This window comes from Phycodurus eques, chromosome 2, assembly GCF_024500275.1.
Source record: "Phycodurus eques isolate BA_2022a chromosome 2, UOR_Pequ_1.1, whole genome shotgun sequence".
Classification (NCBI taxonomy): domain Eukaryota; kingdom Metazoa; phylum Chordata; class Actinopteri; order Syngnathiformes; family Syngnathidae; genus Phycodurus; species Phycodurus eques.
The window spans coordinates 12,631,546-12,652,164 of record NC_084526.1 but is presented as its reverse complement, the minus strand read 5'-3'; the positions used below and the strand labels follow the sequence as shown (position 1 = coordinate 12,652,164).

The window sequence follows — 20,619 nt, the reverse complement described above, 5'->3', positions numbered from 1 at the left end:
TGGCCGACTTAGCTGTACCGTATGTTCCGTCCCGAAACCTAGGCTCACAAAATGCTAGTCCTAGTCACAAAAACTTCCAAGATGGCGCCTACCAGTGTGGTCGCCTCGGTAACGTGCTCTCTAGTATTGTCTTTGTTTTTGTGTTTTTCGTCCGTCTTTGGAGACCTTACACGACTCACTTACACAAGGGGAGACCTGCTAACCATCAAGGAGGCTACTCCGGACTTTCTGTCACCAACTTTCGAATATCCGCTCAGTTTTTTCCCCGAGTTACTCACCGGAGCGGCGTCCGCGGTTTTCGGCGCATGGAGACGGAAGCGGCGCCACAGAGGGAAACGAGCCGGCATTCAGGTGAAACAGATGGGCGTCCCCGTCGATCCACCTCGCGAATGTACGCTCCCTAACCAACAAAATGGACGAGCTTCATCTTCTGTTAACGACTTCGGACGTTCCGCGGCCATGTGCTTCACGGAGACCTGGCTTTGCGACGCTGTACCCGATGGCGCCGTCGTGGTTCCCGGCTTCAACATTCATCGAGCGGACCGCGACATGGAATCATCGGGGAAAACAAAGGGCGGCGGGATATGCCTCCATATCAACGGAAAATGGTGTACGGACGTCACGGTGCTCAGCACACACTGCAGCCCGCATTTGGAGTCGGGATTTGGAGAATTCTTAAACTGTAAACTATTCTACTCGCCACGTGAGTTTGCATCGTTCATACTGGCTGGAGTCTATATTACGCCTTAAGCTAACACGAACGCCGCATTGCTAACGCTCGCCGAACAAGTCAACGAAATTGGAAAAAAAAACACCCGGACTCACCCCTCATTATTCTCGGGGACTTTAACAAAGCTAAACTCAACCACGAACTCCCTAAATACAAGCAGCACATCGACTGTCCTACCAGGGAAAATAATACTTTAGACCACTGCTACACTACGGTAAAAAACGCATACCGTGCTATACCTTGTGCAGCCCTGGGCTCGTCTGATCACTGCTTAATTCACTTAATACCGACGTACAGGCAAGAACTTAAATGTGCGAAGCCTACAGTGAAAATAGTCAAAAAGTGGACCAATGAAGCCAAGATGGAACTTCAAAGCTGTTTAGACTGCACAGACTGGAGTGTCTTTGAAAATTCAGCTGGCAGCCTGGATGAATATACGGACACTGTCACATCCTATATCAGTTTCTGTGAAGAGGTTTGTGTACCAACAAAATCATTTCGCACATTCAACAACAACAAGCCGTGGTTCACTGCTAAACTTAAGCAGCTTCACCAAGCTAAGGAGGACGCATATCAGAGCGGGGACAGGGCCCTGTATAATCGAGCTAGAAACCAGCTTACTAAAGAAATTAACATTGCAAAGAGGATCTATGCAGCAAAGTTGGAAAAACAGTTTAGCGCAAACGACTCTAAATCAGTCTGGCATGCATTCCAATCGCTGACTAATTACAAGCGACGATCCCCCCAAGCTGAGAACAATAGCACAAAAGCCAACGACTTGAATACCTTCTACTGCAGATTTGATTTGTTTCACACCACACACCCACCCGGCCGCACCCGCGACCACAACCACACCTCTGACTTCTGCGTTAACCATCCATGAACAGGATGTGAGACGCATCTTCAAACAACAGAAGATTAACAAAGCTGCAGGCCCGGACCATGTGTCCCCATCCTGCCTCAAAGTCTGCGCAGACCAGCTCGCTCCAGTCTTCACTCAGATCTTCAACAGATCTTTGGAAATGTGCGAAGTTCCATCCTGTTTCAAACGCTCCACCATCATTCCAGTCCCCAAGAAACCTGCAATCTCTGGTCTGAATGACTACAGGCCTGTCGCGTTGACATCTGTGGTCATGAAGTCCTTTGAACGTCTCGTGCTGGACCACCTCAAGAGTGTCACAGGTCCCCTGCTGGACCCCCTGCAGTTTGCCTACCAAGCGAACAGGTCTGCGGATGATGCAGTCAACATGGGACTGCACTTCATCCTAGAACACCTCGACAGTGCAGGGACCTACGCGAGGATCCTGTTCGTGGACTTCAGCTCAGCGTTCAACACCATCATCCCTGAACTCCTTTCAACCAAGCTCAGCGTCTCACCTGCCATCTGCCAGTGGATTTACAGCTTTCTGACGGGCAGGACACAGCAGGTATTTCTGCTCTTTGACTTATATTTAAAGTACATGTAGGCCTGTTTTACTACCGCTTTTCCTATTTCCTCCCCGCTCCTCTCCTGCTCGGGGAGAGAGAGCGAGGTGACGTTGACCAAATCTGAGGCTGTTGCTTTGTGGGTTCTGCACCGACCGACTGGGACAATACCTGAAGTGGACCAGTTCCCCCGGAGTCATTGCTATAGAGGGTTTTGTTCTTGCTCGGACCAGGTCCTGAGGCAGAACCACCAAAGGCATCCACCCTGCGGAGCCTTTTCTCTTTAAACTGACTCTTATGCAATCCTGATGAACTGCACAGCATCTTGCCATCGTAATGAACATTGTACAGCACCAGACTATGTGATAAATGTTGCCCACTTGACATCCATTGAAGCCTGGGATGTCATCAATCATTGCCAACTGCGGGCCTGTGAAGCCCTTGGAGACTTTTTTGTGATCAAGGCCTATACAAATAAACATGACTTGACTTGACCCAACTATGGCTGGATTCCTTATGTGTTAGGATTAAGCTAGCAGACTTTAAGGCAAAGTTATGTGTTTGTTTTAAATACAAAACATGTAATTATCTTTGTTTCATGATTAGTTTGACAGTAAACGTCAACATGAGGTGGTAGAAAACTTGAAAACTTTTGAAAAAAAATTAATGATCTGCCAAACTGCTGCTTGTTGTGAAGTGAGATTATTTAAGTTTACTGCCACCATGCACAAAACAATCGGCCGAACAATGGCTTGTATCTCAAAAAACTTCTTAGTCGGGTCACTCTTATCTCAAGTCACCACTGTACAGTACTCCAAATCGTATCACGTTTGGGGCACTTGATGTCTGGAGTTCCCCTGTATTGTGAAAAATCACCTAAAGCACACTACCAGCTCTAGCCCAAACTGAACATCATTTTTGCGAAACTCCAAGGAATACCTTGTACTTACAACAGTTATTATTGCCACTCTTAGACCCCCCCACCCAAAAAAACAAAACAAAACGCACGACATTGCACAAGGCAAAAGGGGCTGTAGCACACATGCACTTTGTACATATGAACACATGCAGAAGAACAACAAGGAGTAAACATACAGGCACTGTTTTATTCATGTTGACGTAATGCTAGTGGACATGCACCTGTGAGGAACACAGCTTTTCTCACCGAACACAAGACACACGAGCGTTCTGCAAGCTCCCTGACACACACACACACACACACCAACACACACACACTAACACACGTGGACCTTATAACCTGGAGTTCAACACAGGACACCATATGTTTCGAGCAACATCTCCTATTTGCTCTCATTCCTCATTTTGCCACTCAAAAAAACAGGTTGTTGTTTGTTGTTTTTTTTTTCTTTTTACCAGCAGTGTTTTTTTTTTTGGTCACAAGGCAAGTTTCACAGATTCTTGACTAAACTTAGTCGACGGGCGTAGCACGAACCGTGGGAGGAACAATTTAAACCTTAGGGCAGATGTCTTTCTAGAGAAAAAAGAAAACAAAAAACATTGTGTTACACTTAAGTCGGTCTGCTTGTGCAAAACACTCCAAAAAGAGAACACAAACTAGTACTTTCCAATTGGAATTTCCTCTCGAAAAGAAAAGCTGTGACAAAATCGCCAGTGATTCCAAGCAACACTTTTCGGATGGATAAGAAAGTAATCTGTTGCCGGGGGGGCAGTGTGTCTAAGTGTGCGAATTACTTGTGATGCTGCATCATATACAGTGTGTGTGAAAGAGTTTCCTGTCAGTGGCTTCATCAGAGGACGTTATTATGAAAAACTTCAGAGGTTGAGTTCAGCATTGTTTTCTTAATGCATCTCAGACAAAGAATTCCTTCCATTGTCTTTCTTATCACGTTCAGAATCGCAAATGAACTGGAGTTTATCCCAGCTAAACGTAGGCAAAACGTAAACTACGACTTCCCCTGGTTCAATCACCAGCCAAATGCAGGTCACAGACAGACAACCATTCACACTCACGTTCATATCTACAGTCACTATTTGATCCCATATTGACTGCTGTTTGTACCACTACTTTATCAGAAAATAAAAATAATCCTGCTAAAGCCAAGAAAAAGAGACCACCGTCACGAGTCCAAAGTAAATTATTCACAAAACTACCTACAACCCCAATTCCAATGAAGCTGGGACGTTGTGTTAAACATAAATAAAAACAGAATACAATTATTTGCAAATCATGTTCAACCTATACTTAATTGAATATACTACAAAGAAAAGATTTCATGTTCAAACTGATCAACTTTATTGTTTTTTTAGCACATAATCATTAACTTAGAATTTTATGGCTGTAACACGTTCCAAAAAAGCTGGGACAGGGTCATGTTTACCACTGTTTTACATCACCTTTTCTTTTAACAACATTCAATAAACGTTTGGGAACTGAGGACACTAATTGTTGAAGCTTTGTAGGTGGAATTCTTTCCCATTCTTGCTTGATGTACAGCTTCAGCTGTTCAACAGTCCGGGGTCTCCGTTGTCGTATTTTACGCTTCATAATCCGCCACACATTTTCAATGGGAGACAGGTCTGGACTGCAGGCAGCACTTTTTTACTACGAAGCCACACTGTTGTAACACATGCAGAATGTGGCTTGGCATTGTCTTGCTGAAATAAGCACGGGCGTCCATGAAAAAGACGTTGCTTGGATGGTTGCATATGTTTCTCCAAAACCTGTATGTACCTTTCAGTATGTAATGGTGCCCTCAGAGATGTGTAAGTTACCCATGCCATTGGTACTAACACAGCCCCATACCATCACAGATGCTGGCTTTTGAACTTTGCGTCAATAACAGTCCGGATGGTTCTTTTCGTCTTTGGCCCGGAGGACACGGCGTCCACAAAAACAAAAACAATTAGAAATGTGGACTCGTCGGACGACAGAGCATCAGTCCATCTTAGATGAGCTTGGGCCCAGAGAAGCCGGCGGCGTTTCTGGGTGTTGTTGATAAATGGCTTTTGCTTTGCATAGTAAGAGTTTCAAGTTGCACTTATGGATGTAGTGCCAAACTGTATTTACTGACATTGGTTTTCTGAAGTGTTCCTGAGCCCATGTGGTGATATCCTTTACACATTGATGTCGGTATTTGATGCAGTGCCGCCTGAGGGAACGAAGGTCACAGGCATTCAATGTTGGTTTTCGGCCTTGCCGCTTACATGCAGTGATCTCTCCAGATTCTATGAACCTTTTGATTAGGCTTTACACGATCAGAATTTTTGGGACCGATCACCAAGTTTAAAAAAATAATAACCGATCACCGATTCGATCACAAGATGGAGCAATGTGGCCATTTACATGACTTGTTCATTTATTGTATATACTTTTGTACTGTATACCGAGTACTGTATCCATCCATCCATTTTCTGTACCGCTTATCCTCACTAGGTTCGCGGGCGTGCTGGAGCCCATCCCAGCTAAAAATTATTCTCTAGCATTTTGGATCAAAGTTAAAACATCAATGACCTCTAGGGGGCTTTCAAGGATTAGCCACTGACATAAATTTAGGTCAGATCAACATTACATGACAGAAATAATGGGTGCTAACTTACTGTAATTAAATTAATTTGTTGGAATTAAATTACTTAAATAAATACTGTTAATGACATTTAACACTTACTCTAACTTTCTTACTATATGGACGTTTGTTGTCCAGTTTGCGTACGTTTGGCTTTATCTTTTTTTTTTTTTTTTTTTCCCCCACGCTGCGTTGCTTGAACACGGCATGCTCCTCCTTGTGTACATTCTTCAGGTCCCCGATCAAATGCGTTGTGTTGAAGCATTTAGATGGCGTTCCCCACGACATATTCAGTTGTGCATAGATTGCAACTAACACCGTAAAATAGTCCCACACCGATGACGTTTTTTTTCACCGACAAGATTGAAAATTTTTTAGCGGATAGTTACAGTATTGCGCCACAAGACACATGACAAGGCTAAAAATAAACTAGCTTTTGGATTCATATGCAACGGCGACGCAGAGTTAAATGTCTTGTGCGGAGCCGATCGATGACGTAATTGATCGGATCGGCGAATTATGACATGAAAGCTGATCAATCGATCAGCATAAAATGCTAATTATCAGCTGGTATCGATAACATCGATCAGATCGGCGTAAAGTCTACTTTTGATGATATTATGGACCGTAGATGATGAAATCCCTAAATTCCTTGCAATTGTACGTTGAGGAACATTGTCCTTAAACTGTTCGACTATTTTCTCACCCACTTGTTCACAAAGAGGTGAACCTCGCCCCATTGTTGCTTGCTAATGACTGAGCAATTGAGGGAAGCTCCTTTTATACCCAATTATGACACCCACCTGTTCCTAATTAGCCTCTTCACCTGCGGGATGTTCCAAACAGGTGTTTAATGAGCATTCCTCAACTTTCTCAGTCTTTTTTGCCACCTGTCCCAGATTTGTTGGAATGTGTTGCAGCCGTAAAATTCTAAGTTAATGATTATTTGCGAAAAAAAATAAAGTTTATCAGTTTGAACATTAAATATCTTGTCTTTGTCGTGTATTCAATTAAATACAGGTTGAACATGATTTGCAAATCATTGTATTCTGTATTTTATTTATGTTTAACACAACGTCCCAACTTCATTGCAATTGGGGTTGTAGAACCAAACTGGGCAACCTGTCCAATGGAAGGAGAGTACACTGCCCCGTTTGGCTGCCAGTTCTCCCCCTGTAAAATTTATTATTTTTAGTTTAAAATGGCTTATTTGAACCAAGATCCAATGCCCTAACATGGCCAAAGGTACATCCCGGGTCTCGGTGCCAGGGATCCTAGCTGGCTGGGTCCGGCTGCCTCCTTTCTAGTTCGCTAGCTCGTTCGTCATCTGCCACACTGTGTTGGATCATGCTCAACTTTCTCCCATTCATTCTCGCGCAGCCATCGTTGTTTTTTTTGGGGGGGGGGGGTTACATTTGCTTTGGCTTTTTTTTCTTTCATAAGTTGTGCGTGTTTTATTGTCTTTGAGTTTAGTTGCAACAGATGTATAACTTTTTTGCACTTGCACAGTTAATGATACAAAAATGTTGCTTGGAACAGGCCTTGATCACTGTAAGTTGCCAAAAAAAATTCTTCTGCTTGGGCACACTTGACACCTCAACTAATCACAAGTGTTGGCATGTGCTTCGCTCAAGCACGATGAACTTTTGTGGCAAGAGTTGGGCTAGAGCACAGTACACTTGGTAATGCACAAGCCAGCGCATAGGTGTCCAACTTATACCTATTGTATAACAAATGTCTCAGGTTTACGAATGCCTCCTTGACACATATATACATGTGAGCACACATATGCTTAATTGTCTGTAGTCAGCTACTGGCTGAATAACTTGTTCCACTGTTGTTATGGTTAATAAACAGTTAACCTTCCCGTGTCTCTGTTACGTGGGGACGTACACACAACAACTCCAAGCGAGGCACTGACGCATTAAACGTCTCCGCTACAGTCGAGCGAGTTCCTTAGCTCCTCAGCTCAGTGGCTGCTAGTAGCAGACCACTTCGCAGTGGAGCCGTCCAACTCGCTGTTGGCTCGCTGCATGCGGGTCACTACAACAGAGACACTAGCCCAATTAAATGAAAAAACTTCAAGGAAGATGCATTTTTTGGGTTGCAGGCATAGCTTGATGGTTAACTGCACAATGTAGTGGTGGTAGAAATGGGCCAAGCTATTATTACTAAGTAACTTGCAATTGCAGTGAATAGCCATAGACAGCACTTGTTAGTTATACAGTGGGTGAGGGACTCATGCCAGAAAGTATACGCCCCAGCCCTCATTCGTCAGGGGGCTAGTTTTAAGCACCGCCAAAATAAATCCGGCCAGTTGAGTGGGTGAAATAGAAACCAAGCAACCACTCAGCCGATGTACGTCACAAAACAGGGTAAAGCCCTCAGGTCAAGACTCAGCTGTCTACCTGCACCTCCAAGAGAAACAGCACCCTTTTAAAGACAAAAGCATGCATATTCTGGACAGGGAAGACAGATGGTTTGAAAGAGGAGTAAGAGAGGCCATCTACGTGAAGGTGGAAAGACTATCCCTTAACAGAGGAGGTGGCTTACCACACCACCTATCTTCCACTTACAATGCCGTCCTTTCATCCATTCCAGAGAAACTCAATAATTCTGCCTCCAACAAATAGCACAAAAACACTGCCTCGCACCACTACAACTGAATAGAACATTAATGAGGGCGTTTCCCCTAACGATTCTTGTGGACGGACAGTGGGCTCTCTGCCAGGCTTCCCAACATCTGGCCTTTTTTGCATTCCAAAGGAATGATACCGGTACCATCTGTGGTTTGGGTTGTGCCTCCAACTTGGGGAAGAAAATAGTTGAGTTTTTCCACACAAACTCAGGCTAGTTTTGTCTGAACTAAGCCTTGTTACATGAACTGATGAAGCCTGTTCGGATGAGTGGCAAAATGTCTTCAACAGTCTTCAACAGTTGCGATCAATTCAATGCGCTGAGAATGAAATGACCTGGTTAAATGTGAATATTCACAAGGATGGTGAAAAGGATATTTTAGCATCTTCTCAACAATTCAGCTCTAAATTATTCTCAGTCTTTGCATGTGCTTTCAGCACGTATTTTAGAACACAACAGAAAAATGACTTTAGTGTGACTTTAACTAGCCCTATTCCCGAGATTTTATTTTTCACATAACGGAATACGTGAGTGAAGAAAAAAAAAAAAAAAAATTTAAAAAGAAAACATTAAAAAAAATTTAAAAAAGAAATCACAATTTTTTATTACATTTGTCTCAATACAAAACAATATTCCCAAAGGAGTAACAGGGCATGCTTTTTTTTGTGTGTGCTTGTAACGTTTGCTACATCTGGAGTCTCTACTGAGATCCAGCATGTGTGATCCATAAAGCCGCTGCGTAAAATCATTTGCAGTTCTTCACATCTTGGCAGCTTAGCTTTAAAAAGTGGGAGGCACGTTTCAAGTGAAGCAGCAAAGAGGATAGTAAGAAACACACTGTGGCTTGTCATAACAATTTGCTTTTGTCTTAACCACTTTTGGTTGCGTAAAAATAGTCTTCAGTGTCCACCTGAAAAACTACAGTATAGAGTTGGAAGAGGAGCAGGGGTGCATTGATTAAACATGACTATGTGAATTCTCGCCAGATTTGCCCGCAGTGTTAACCACCAACATGCTCACATCTACGAGGTGATGTTTGTCACAAAATCTTTGTCACAACCCCCATGTAAACACAAGGCGCAAATGCATCCTAACAACAGTTACATTGTAATAGGCCTCAGGCTTTGCTATAATTGCTATTGAAAAACTGCCCCAATGTGAAAGCAACATGCAAGATGCATAGTTTGTGATGAAATCCAGCCATTAATTAGTTACAACATGCGTTCTCTCAAGAACACTTGCGACCTTGTTAAACATGAAAATGACAACAGGGCAAATACTTTGGTGACTGTGAATGCACAATTCCGCCTTTACGGTGATGACAAGGCCACGCAGTAGAGCACAGGCCTGTGCTAAGGCAAACCACCTGTCCTTCAGCCAGTCAAAAATTTAGTATGCCCTAATGTCCTTTAACAAGACAATGACCACTACCAATGAGCTATCTATCTTCTATTCTAATTACCCTCATTAGGGTTGCAAGTGTGTGAAAGCCTATCCCAGCTGATTTTGGCCGAGATGCAGGGTACACCTTGAACTGGTTGCCAGCCAATCAAAGATGCTGCTTTAATAATTGACAAGGAAGGCCCCAATGATATGGTACAAACAATGACTGAAAGGCTGGCTTAAAGTCAGGCCACACAACAAAAACCAAGCCACAATAAAGCGGAGGAATATATGGCAACTAAAGTTTTATAGATTACCAATAATGGACATGTCCGCCCAACGCAAGGTTGAAATGCACCCTGTGTATTTCTCAGATTGTAGCAGGTATACAGTAAGCCTCCGCTATATCGCCGGTCACGCTATGTGGTCCAGCCATATTGCAGATGTGTTGTGTTATTACAAGTGTTAGTCTATTTCTTTATATTGTTTTTACAATATTTTGGTGTTATCCATAGCTATTGCTCTCGCAATATATTATGTTTAAATGTGTGTGTATTGTTTTAAAAAGTGTGTTTGAAGACCTTGAAAAAAAATCCTATGCTATAAAAACATGTCTACGGTGTATTTAAATGGGGTATTTCTATATCACGGATTTCACTTCTTACGGGGGTAATCTGGAACATAACCCCTGTGATGGAGGGGGATTGCTATATTACTAAAAATTTTGTCAATAATGCCAGTAAAAAGTCATGACTGGAACTGTTTTAGTTTTGTAATTCATTAAACACTGCCAATCCACTACACTGCAATAATTTCTTCCATGGAGGGCCATTTTCACAATAGAAAATACAAAATTACTGAATGCAATATCTGGAATCACACCACAATTTATTGGAATTGTGGTTTGTAAAAAACATTTCAACTTTAGCCCATGCCACACCCCTACTCAATGTTTCATGGAAATCAATTGTCGTAGTGGTAGTAGTTTTAGCATTGCTCAAGGTGGTTCTCTTGGTCAAATCATTAGGTATGCCTGTGGAACCCAATGAGATCCACAGGTGGTGCTTTAGAGAAAACTACCAGTTTTCTCCACATACAAGTTCAAAGTTCAATTCACCATTCCAAAAACAAACTAGTTCATAGTTCTTTTTTGTTTTGTTTTTGAGTATGTTGCTGTCGTTATTCCCTTAAAATACTGGCATTTCATTTTCCCAGTGTTGCCACCCTTTCAGTCCACACTGGTAGCCATTTATTCTTCTTTTACAAAACAAAATAAATTCCATATGTGACCGTGAGATCGTACAGAGTTTTAAGTAAAGAATTGTATTACAAAAGAACCACGGAAGAAAACATTCTCTTCCATTTGCGCAGTGCCCCTGAACGCACCTCGCATTCTCATGCAGCTACGACGTCTGCCATGAATGGCCACCGTGGCAGTACTGAATCGGTTGCCAAATACAGCGTTTATCCGCCGACATATGAAGGCTTCTACAGTATAAAGTGGGTTCAGACTGGTTTGTCGTGGAAGACCCTAAAAATACCTGGCACTCTTGTATCCGAATGAACTTTCATTCCAAAACCGTTCTTTGGTGCCAGAATGAGCATGTTCTCAATTACATTCATCAGGCAGAAATGTTCAATTCATGTTCACACAAAATATGAACCAGTTCATGAACTTTCATTCATTGAACTAGTTTAGGTACAACACTGAAAACTGCTATCAGTGTCCATTAGCCTAGTTTTGAAATGCATACTTCATATTCAAATGTTTCCCAAGAAGACATGAGGAGTGCATGTAACTATCCCAAAATAAGAACATAACAACAAACAAACATCAGCAGATGCAGGAGCTCACCTGAGGTCTCGGGTGTCCCTTCATGATGCACTGAAGCACAAGCGTGTCTCCCTCTTTGATTGTGTAGATCCTCTCACTGATGTTATCATCCTTGACGTTGCACGCAGCACCCGAGTGCACAATCTGGGCATTAGCAGGAGCTTTGGTGCATGCATGGGTGGCGAGACAGACATATCATAGCAGGGGGAGAAAAAGAACAGTACATAATCAGTACCCGGTAAGCTCTCTCAAACACGAAAAGGTCAAGAAATGTATCTCAACACTGGTGCTTTATCAATACGTCACCCGTAGAAAATCTTAATAAAATGGACTGAACCATTCCAACAGTGGAATGACATAAAAATGGTAAATGGACTGCACTTATATAGCACTTTATCTACACCATCACAGTGCCCAAAGCACTTTAGAAACCCTCACATTCACCCATACATTCACAAACCAATGCAAGGCACTGGCAGGTCCACTAGGAGCAAATTAGGGTTCAGGAGCTCACCTGAAGACAGACAGACAGACATCCAGACAGTCAGAGCCAGGATTTGAACCGGCAACCCTTTGGTCACTGTACAACGTGCTCTACCAGCTGAACCATAGTTAACATGATTTTGAAAGTAAAAGTAACTGAGTATTTTTGTCCGTAACTGATTGCTAAAGAGCAATGAGCAGCTGTGTAGGCAGTGGTAAGGAGTGACCTCTGCTAATATAAAACACTGAAGTAGGTTATTTGGAGTCACCTTGGCAATGGCAGCTACACGGTTCTCCTTGCTGTCTATTGTGGAAAGGATTTCGACAAGCCATTTTAATCTTAGAAAAGTATGGTATACAGAATATGGCTTTAAGTTATTTATTTACTTAATAATTTGTATAATTACAACATTTATGACCTGAAGGAAATATCACATTATTCAAATTTTATTTTATTCTAATTACGTTTCGGCATCGAGAATCGAGAACCAATTGGAACTGAGACTAATATTCCCGGAATCCTTTGAATTAAAAAAAAATTGGTTCCCAGTTTCGATGCCTACAGTCCGCAGACCCCGAAAAAGAAACTGGCGAAAACCAACAAAGAAGAACGCGCACAAAGCTGTGTTTGTGCCCAACGGCGGCAGCGAGCAAAAGTGTCTTAACTTTGTTAAAATAAATGACTAGCTCCCTCAGTGCAACACTTGGAATAAGATTATATTGTGCAAAGGAGGCTATCACGATGTGTAGAAGTCTGACGCGCTTCCCTCCCGTTCCAAGCCTCAGCCTACACCGCATGGAACTTCAGTCAAGTGAAATTGGGTGACTGAAACAATAAAATACATCCATGCCAACACTGAGTTGTTAAGTCAATTGGGTTAGTTTCACACACATTGCCTTTTAGTTCATAGGTTTGATATTGATACTGGTTATAAAAACCCGCCAGTCAAATGTTCATTTTAGTCTATACTGCGGGCTGCAAAGAAAATGGATGTTCATAATTTGGAGACCCTTTATTTAAACCATGCAAACCTTTTTGACCAAGCCCCCTAAAAGAATCGGAATGGAAACGAGGAACCGGAATCAGGACCGGAATCGCTCAAATTCAAACGATGCTTTTTTTAAAATTGAATTTAAGGGAGGGAGAGAACCAAGCCTGAAAATGCTTAGCGGTGTTTTATAGCGTCAGTTATCCACAGAGTTTTGCTATTCATGTTCCAATGTATTCATCAAATTGATGGATAACTAATTTTGAAATCAGAAGACATATTTGTCCATTATTATAAAGTTTTAAAAGCGGATTGGTAAGCAAAAACAACTTGAAATTGTCCATACGTGTGAATATGAATGTTTTGTCTTTATATGCCCTGTCATTGGCTGGCTACCAGTCTCAGGTGTACACCACATCTAGCCCAAAGTTAGCTGGGATAGGATCCAGCGAACCTGTGTCCCAGTAGAAACTGAATGGATTGGATGTTGGACTATATTTTACCTATTGCCCTTCATAGAACTGGGTGACCAGACATCCTCTTTTTCCAGGACATGTTCAGTGTCCTTTTTCGGTCCAGTCTTTCTGTGTGGTCTGAGTGTACCTTCATTGGCTGTTTTTTTTTTTTTTTTTTTTTGTTACTGTTCATTCAATCATTGGGCCATCTTCCGTGTCAATCGTTGGGACATCAGAGGTGCAACACTAGATTCTATTTCTTTGCCTGTAACTTTCAGACATAACTCACTGAAGCGGTGTAGTGATTTTTTCTCCATCCCTCTGTCTCCATCATCCCTCTGTCTCACATTTCTTTCCTTCCCGCTCCATCTTCCGCATATCTGCCTCGCTGCCGTCAGTTCTCTCTCCGATCACTCAGCTGAAGCTGCCTAGCTGCTGGAGGCGGGAGTACACAGAGGAGCCGCTCTATCCAACCTCTCTCTCTGGAGAGAGGCAAACTAATGCAGACACACCAATCAGCTTTAAGCAGACAATTATTCACCATTTTATATCAGCTCCCTATCTTCTGAACTCATTCCCACACTACTACTACAACAAGCACACAAAGCTCTTTCAATATACTTGAAGTTCTATGAGCATAATAATGTGTACACAGGGCATGAAAGTTGTTTTCTTTACACACATGACATGACCCCCCCCCCCCCCCCCCCCCCCATCCCCCATCCCCCCTTCCACAGCAACTGCTACTAACATGCCTTTCATGCAAGGCATCTAACCCATTGCTTCTGCAGTATATACAGATTGTAATACTGGGAACTAGTGAAAATTGTATTATATTACAAGGAATGGATATCATCAATAGAATTTAGATTATTACAAATCTTGTCTGTTTATTCTAAGATATCAGTCTTACTTCATCTTCAGGTTTTTGTATTGTAGTGTAGAATTTTATCCTTTTTTTAACCTCATAACGTTCCAAGAATTTTATTGGCCTTAAAAGAAAATTTAGTTCTGACATGAAAAAAAAGAATTACATTATTTTTTTTTAAATCAAGCAAAACCATTTTATGACTTGGATTACAACAGCACATAATGCAAATAATTCAGACCAAACTGATTTTGCTGCCAAGCCAGGCTGCAGAAAAAATTGAAACTTTAATAGATACTGTGCATATTCAGTACTGCTAAATTAAAGCCGCAAGCAGCCAGCCCTTCCAAAGCGATGATGCATGTCAGGGGCACGCAATTTAGGAAGTGTGCCAGTTGCAGGATCTGATGTGAGTTTTAAAGGAAACCATAGAATTAGGGGCGGAGTTATTGCATTGAATCATTTCTGGAAGTGGAGAGCAACATGAATCTCAGGTCCTCCATCACAGTCAAGACACTCAGTCTGGCTTTGAGTTTGCGGAGCTAAGTCGTTTTCGTATTTTACAGTTTTTACAGTACTGTTTTTTTTCCCGAAGGACCCCTTGGGAATGACCAAAATAACCCTAAAATGGGAGCTTCAACCCAAAACCTACTGTGTCTTATGAGAAATGACTTTTGGAGACTTTTTTTTTGTGGGCCTACTCATGATGGACATTTCTACCAAATTGTTTGTTACTGAGGGAAATTGACTTCAGGGGCTTCAATTTTCAAAATTCCGAACAAGGCAGAATATGTCAGGTCATGTCAGCAACTCCTACCGTACTCTCGAGTAAAAGTGATCAACACATTTGCAAAATATGTTCAGTTTTTAAAGCTGGACAAGTCCTCAAAACTGAGATTGAAAGATTTATTTGGCCTACGAACAAAGGCCGAAAGAAAGAATAGAATTTTAAGAAGGCCTTGGCATGCTCGTGCCATCGTAAAAATAAGGGTTAAGACTGGTGATTTTGAATTTGTGGTATTGAATTTTAGTGTAAACCTGACTACAACACATAATGGCGGAGAGTGACTGTTTTTAAATGCACCCTTGAATGCACGATACACACTAGTTGCATTGTGAAAGTCACATCATGACTCCTCTTGCTTGATATGTTCTTGAACAAAACATCCACTTTTTCTATTGAATTCTTACTAACAAGTCCCACTTGTAATAAAGATGGCCTAGATTGAAGAGGCTTACGTCTTGACTTTTGTGTTCAGGCTGTCTCTCACTTAGAAAAGCAGATGCATGAACATCATTCCTGAACTTGAGATGAGCTGCGGCCTTATACCTGATGTGAGCCGAAGTTGTAAGGTGAACAGGCCGCCCACTCGCTTGCTGTCTGTTCAATGATAACAGTTGTTGAGCACCGTGAGGATTTGTTCTCCACATGAATCGATTCTAATCACATCATTGTGCTGTCCCGACTCCCGCGACTCTCCCGGGGGTTTAACACTCCTCTCTGGCATTTTTTCCTCCTCGCCTGTTGTTTCGCTGCGCCTGCCCCCCCCCCCACCCTCTCTTTTGTCTCCCCTCGTCACTGGGGGGTGACGCCAGTTGATGCTAATTGCACACAAGCCAGGGTTCTTCATAGGTCGCTGGAAGCCTTTTGGGCATACATTAGAGATGAAGTCCATTTAGAAATCACCATGAGCAGTACTGTATGTGTTGCATAGCAGTATTGTACTGTGAAAGAAAAATATTTGATTGTTCAATTCAATCTAATGCTACAATGTAAAGTATACAATAACAAGACATCTTTTCCGATTTTAAAAAGTAGAATTTTAATTAGGGTTGGGCATCGTTTCAATTTGAGCGATTCCGGTCCCGACTCCTGTTCTTCATTTCGATTCCGTTTCCAAACGATTCTCGATTCCGATTTTTTTAGGGGGCTGGGTCAAAAAAGTTTGCATGGTTTAAAAAAGGGTGTCCAAATTATCAACATCCATTTTCTTAGCAGCCCGCAGCATAGACTACAATGAACATTTGACTCGGTGTTTTCTATAACCAGTATCAATATCAAACCTATGAACTAAAAGGCAATGTGTGTGAACTAACACAATTGACTCATTAATTAATGTTTCAGCTAAAAGTTTAACTGTTTTATCGTCAAATGGTTCATATGTGCAAGTTTCAACTTGAGTTCTTGTTTTGAACTTGTAGCCTTTTGAAGGGTACGCACCGGAACTCAGAAAAGTAACTTCACACGACACTGGTGAATTTTTAAAAGGAAAGAAACCTAGAAGGCAAGAAAGAGAGTAATAAATGGAACAAAATACTATAACACATTGATTCCTTTACCTACCCACTGATGAGATACAAGGTTAGTGTTTGTGGAACTGTGAGACAATGTTTTTGTGAATTTTGTCCCAATTCATTGTATTTAAAGTTGCTAGTTTGACCTTTGGTGAAGTTTTAGCTCAATGTTAAGCTTTTTTTTTTTTCTGTCATCAGCTCTTACGTTGATTTGAAGACTAAAATAAACGCTAAAAACCATCAGTGCAATAGTGCAACCCACCGTTTAACATGTTCGCTGCCTCAATGTGGGCATAGACGTATTTTATTGTTTCATTCACACAATCTGACTTGACTGAAGTTCCGCGCGGCATAGGCTGAGGCTTGGAGGAGGAGGGAGCGGGTCAGACTTCTCGTGAAAGCCTCCTTTGCACAATATAATCTTATTCCAAGTGTTGCACTGAGGCAACTGGTCATTTATTTTACCAAAGTTAAGACAGAGTTTTGTTGGTCACAAGCATGTCTTCATGCACGTTCTTCTTCGTTGGTTTTCGCCACTTTCTTCTTCTTTCTTCGGGGTCGGCGGACTGTAGGCGTCGAAACTGGGAACGGAATTTTTCATTCCGGAATGTTAGTCGCTTTTCCAATCTGTTCTCGATTCTCGATGCCCAACCATAGATAAAACTGAGTTTGACACCCCTGCACTAGAACCGAAACATTTAAGAACCATTGCAGCACTCATAAAATCATCACTCGTCCGTGAGGATTCTAAACTGCAACCTGGACAGCTCTAAAACATCAAGATGCCCTTTAAGACTTAAATCCCTTGAGCCTCTATTGTTATTCAAATTAAGAGGATCCCTGCACTGGAAAACGACAGTAATGCATGAAAGAAAAAGTAAAGAGGGTTAAGAATTGTTGGCTTGCGATTGACTGGTGACCATTCCAGGGTGTACACGTCTCTTGCCCTAAGGCACAGGTGTCAAACTGGTGGCCCAGGGCAGATCCGGCCCACCACATCATTTTATCTGGCCCGTGAGCGTGTGCATCAAATTTGTGTTTCTTGCTAAAATACCAAAATTGCAAATTGTCTTCACTTTAAAAAAATATTGAGATATTGCAAGCATTCTTTTGTTACCCAGCCACCTTTTAAAATAAAATTGATTCATACTGGAGTTGAACAAACAGTTTTTACTGGCTTCTGATTTCAAAACTAATTATCCATTAATTTGTATATATGGAATAATATGAGGCAATCATACATTTATATGGGTTTGCGGCCATAACGGCCCCCCCAAGTGGAACCATAGCTACGATGTGGCCCGCGACAAAAATGAGTTTGACACCCCTGCCCTAAGGCATCTGGCATAGGCTCATGAGGACAAGGAATTTGTCTGTGCTTACACTGTGGGCTGCGGCCAAATCTTACGTCGTGCTGTTACATTGTGGGGACTACATTAAGGAACATCCCTCTTGTGAAAACCTTGCAAAATCTCTTCCCACTAGCAGTCGTGCTGTGTTCCGTGCTGCTCATACATCTATTGCATCTATTCTGTTGGCATAAAAGGCGACTATCAGTCTTCAGAAGCGGTTGCTCCAGCAGGAATCCATCCGACTGTGATGATCCATCGATCAAAAAAAAAAAGTCCCGGAGGACGCTGATTGAATTTGTTGTCTCCACATGGTTGGAATCATTCAATACACATTAGTCATGTGTGGAACAATTATCTGCAAGTCGCTGCTCTGATTAATTGAGTCGTACACAGCCTGCCATGTTTGTTTTTGTGTACAGGGGACAGGACATCTCTCTCCAGAACTAACAACGACATGGGAGGGCTGTGTAAAAAGTGCTTGACGGAGCGCCAGTTGCAATCTGTGTATCAGAGTAACTGGAAGTGTGGGTGTTTGTGTGTAGTACAGTAGATCCGGATGCATGTGTCAGTGTTTCTGCAGAGGAATTCCCGTGGAGGGTCATGAATCCGTTGGAAGGCGAAACCACGCAGAATGTGATTGATATGCGTAGTTACTTTATGGGGCTGCTCATGCATGCAGATGAGCTCCGTTTCAATTCCCTTCATTCACAAGAGGCTTTTGAGATGCTTTGGCACTTCCTCTGCTATCATGGCGGGAAAGGAAAGGCTAACATAGGAAAAAAAGAAAGAATGTTACAAATGTGGGCCTCAAAAAGAAAAATAACTTGGGGGTGTTGATCCCATCAAGCGATTCCTTCACACCAGCTGACAGACAACAACAGCAAAAATACTCATAGTATACAGAATGAAGAGATCTAAGCAGTTGGTGCCATGACCCCCATCCAATCCCCTGAGTCCGCTTTCATGTTGGCTCAATTGGAGCTCTGGATATCAAAACATGCCTGGTGCATTGATTTAACATTTGGCCTGAACGGTAAATAGCTGCTATATATGAAAGGACTACCCTACGTAACCTTATTGGTGCTTTCAATCAACCACAAGCTGTTGTTTATGTGCTTACCCATGAAGTCAATACATGCAAACACACACACACGCACATATGTACACACACACACACACACTTATAAGATCAGTATGTATTTAAAGAAGTAGGGAGGCTGTTTTGCCTGTGTTTATATCCATCCATCCATCCATTTTCTGAGCCGCTTCTCCTCACTAGGGTCGCGGGCGTGCTGGAGCCAATCCCAGCTGTCATCGGGCAGGAGGCGGGGTACACCCTGAACTGGTTTCCAGCCAATCGCAGGGCACATAGAAACAAACAACCATTCGCACTCACAGTCATGCCTACGGGCAATTTAGAGTCTCCAATTAATGCATGTTTTTGGGATGAGGCCACCGTGCCGCCCCCTGTGTTTATATGTTGTATGTAATTCAAAGAGTATTGAAGATATTTGGATAACATTTTTAATACAGTATACAGTGAATACCTGCCAATTCGCGATGAGGGAATTTCACATTTGCACTTTTTTTTCCATGAAACCTATCCTTAGTTCATTCATTAATTTTTTTTCCGTACCGCTTATCCTCACTAAGGTCGCGGACAGGCTGGAGCCTATCCCAGCTGACTCCGGGCAAGAGGCGGTGTACACCCTGAACTGGTCGCCAGCCAATCACAGCCTATCCTTAGTTATTCACTGAAAAACTCACTGAGCATAGCATGCGTGATTGGTCATTGATGTGGATTATTGGTATTGTTATGTTTGTTTAGGATATATTTTAACTTTCTAGGCATACTTCAAACGACTTGCTACTGTAGTTCCTTTGACCTATTACAGTGGTTACTAACTGGCGGACCGCGATCCGGGTCCGGTGGGCGACTAGTTAGAGTGTCAGCCTCACAGTTCTGAGGACCCGGGTTCAATCCCCGGCCCCGCCTGTGTGGAGTTTGCATGTTCTCCCCCGTGCCTGTTTGTTTCTATGTGCCCTGCGATTGGCTGGCAACCAGTTCAGGGTGTACCCCGCCTCCTGCCCCGATGACAGCTGAGATAGTTGTTTGAGACCTCACTGCTGTGTCAATTAAGAAGCCAAACAAAAGGGAAAACTCAAACTTGTTTATTTCTCTGTGGATAAGCATTTTATTTGAACACGTATAACTGTTTTATTTACTTGCTCTTATTTTGAAATGTGCAGCCCTACTTTTATTTAGTAAAGGGAGAGCATTTATAAAAAAACAAAAAAGAAGACATAACTGCAACCTATCAGATAAACGTTTTCATGACCATGAAAAAAACAATTTCTTAAATTAATTGCACACCTCCTTGAGCCAATCATTGGGACACACAAACCCCTCCACCTTATCGTGGTGGAGGGGTTTGTGTGTCCCAATGATCCTAGGAGCTAAGTTGTCGGGGGCTTCACGCCCCTGGCAGGGTCACCCATGACAAACAGGTCCGAAGTGAGGGACCAGACAAAGCACGGCTCAAAGAGCACTTATGATGATGACAAACGATGGACTTGGTTTTCCCTTGCCCGGACGTGGGTCACCGGGGCCCCCCACTGGAGC

The 20,619-nt window shown here is 42.5% G+C and overlaps 1 protein-coding gene across 2 annotated transcripts in view; it reads right to left on the bottom strand.

The window, feature by feature from the left end:
• The window catches only part of LOC133397153 (MAM domain-containing glycosylphosphatidylinositol anchor protein 1), a 264,188-nt gene that overhangs the window by 182,874 nt on the left and 60,695 nt on the right, over nt 1-20,619 (bottom strand). For both annotated transcript variants that reach the window (XM_061667731.1, XM_061667740.1), the window contains exon 3: nt 11,576-11,715. In XM_061667731.1, coding sequence (XP_061523715.1) covers nt 11,576-11,715 — 140 coding nt within the window. The remainder of the gene's footprint in view (nt 1-11,575; nt 11,716-20,619) is intronic.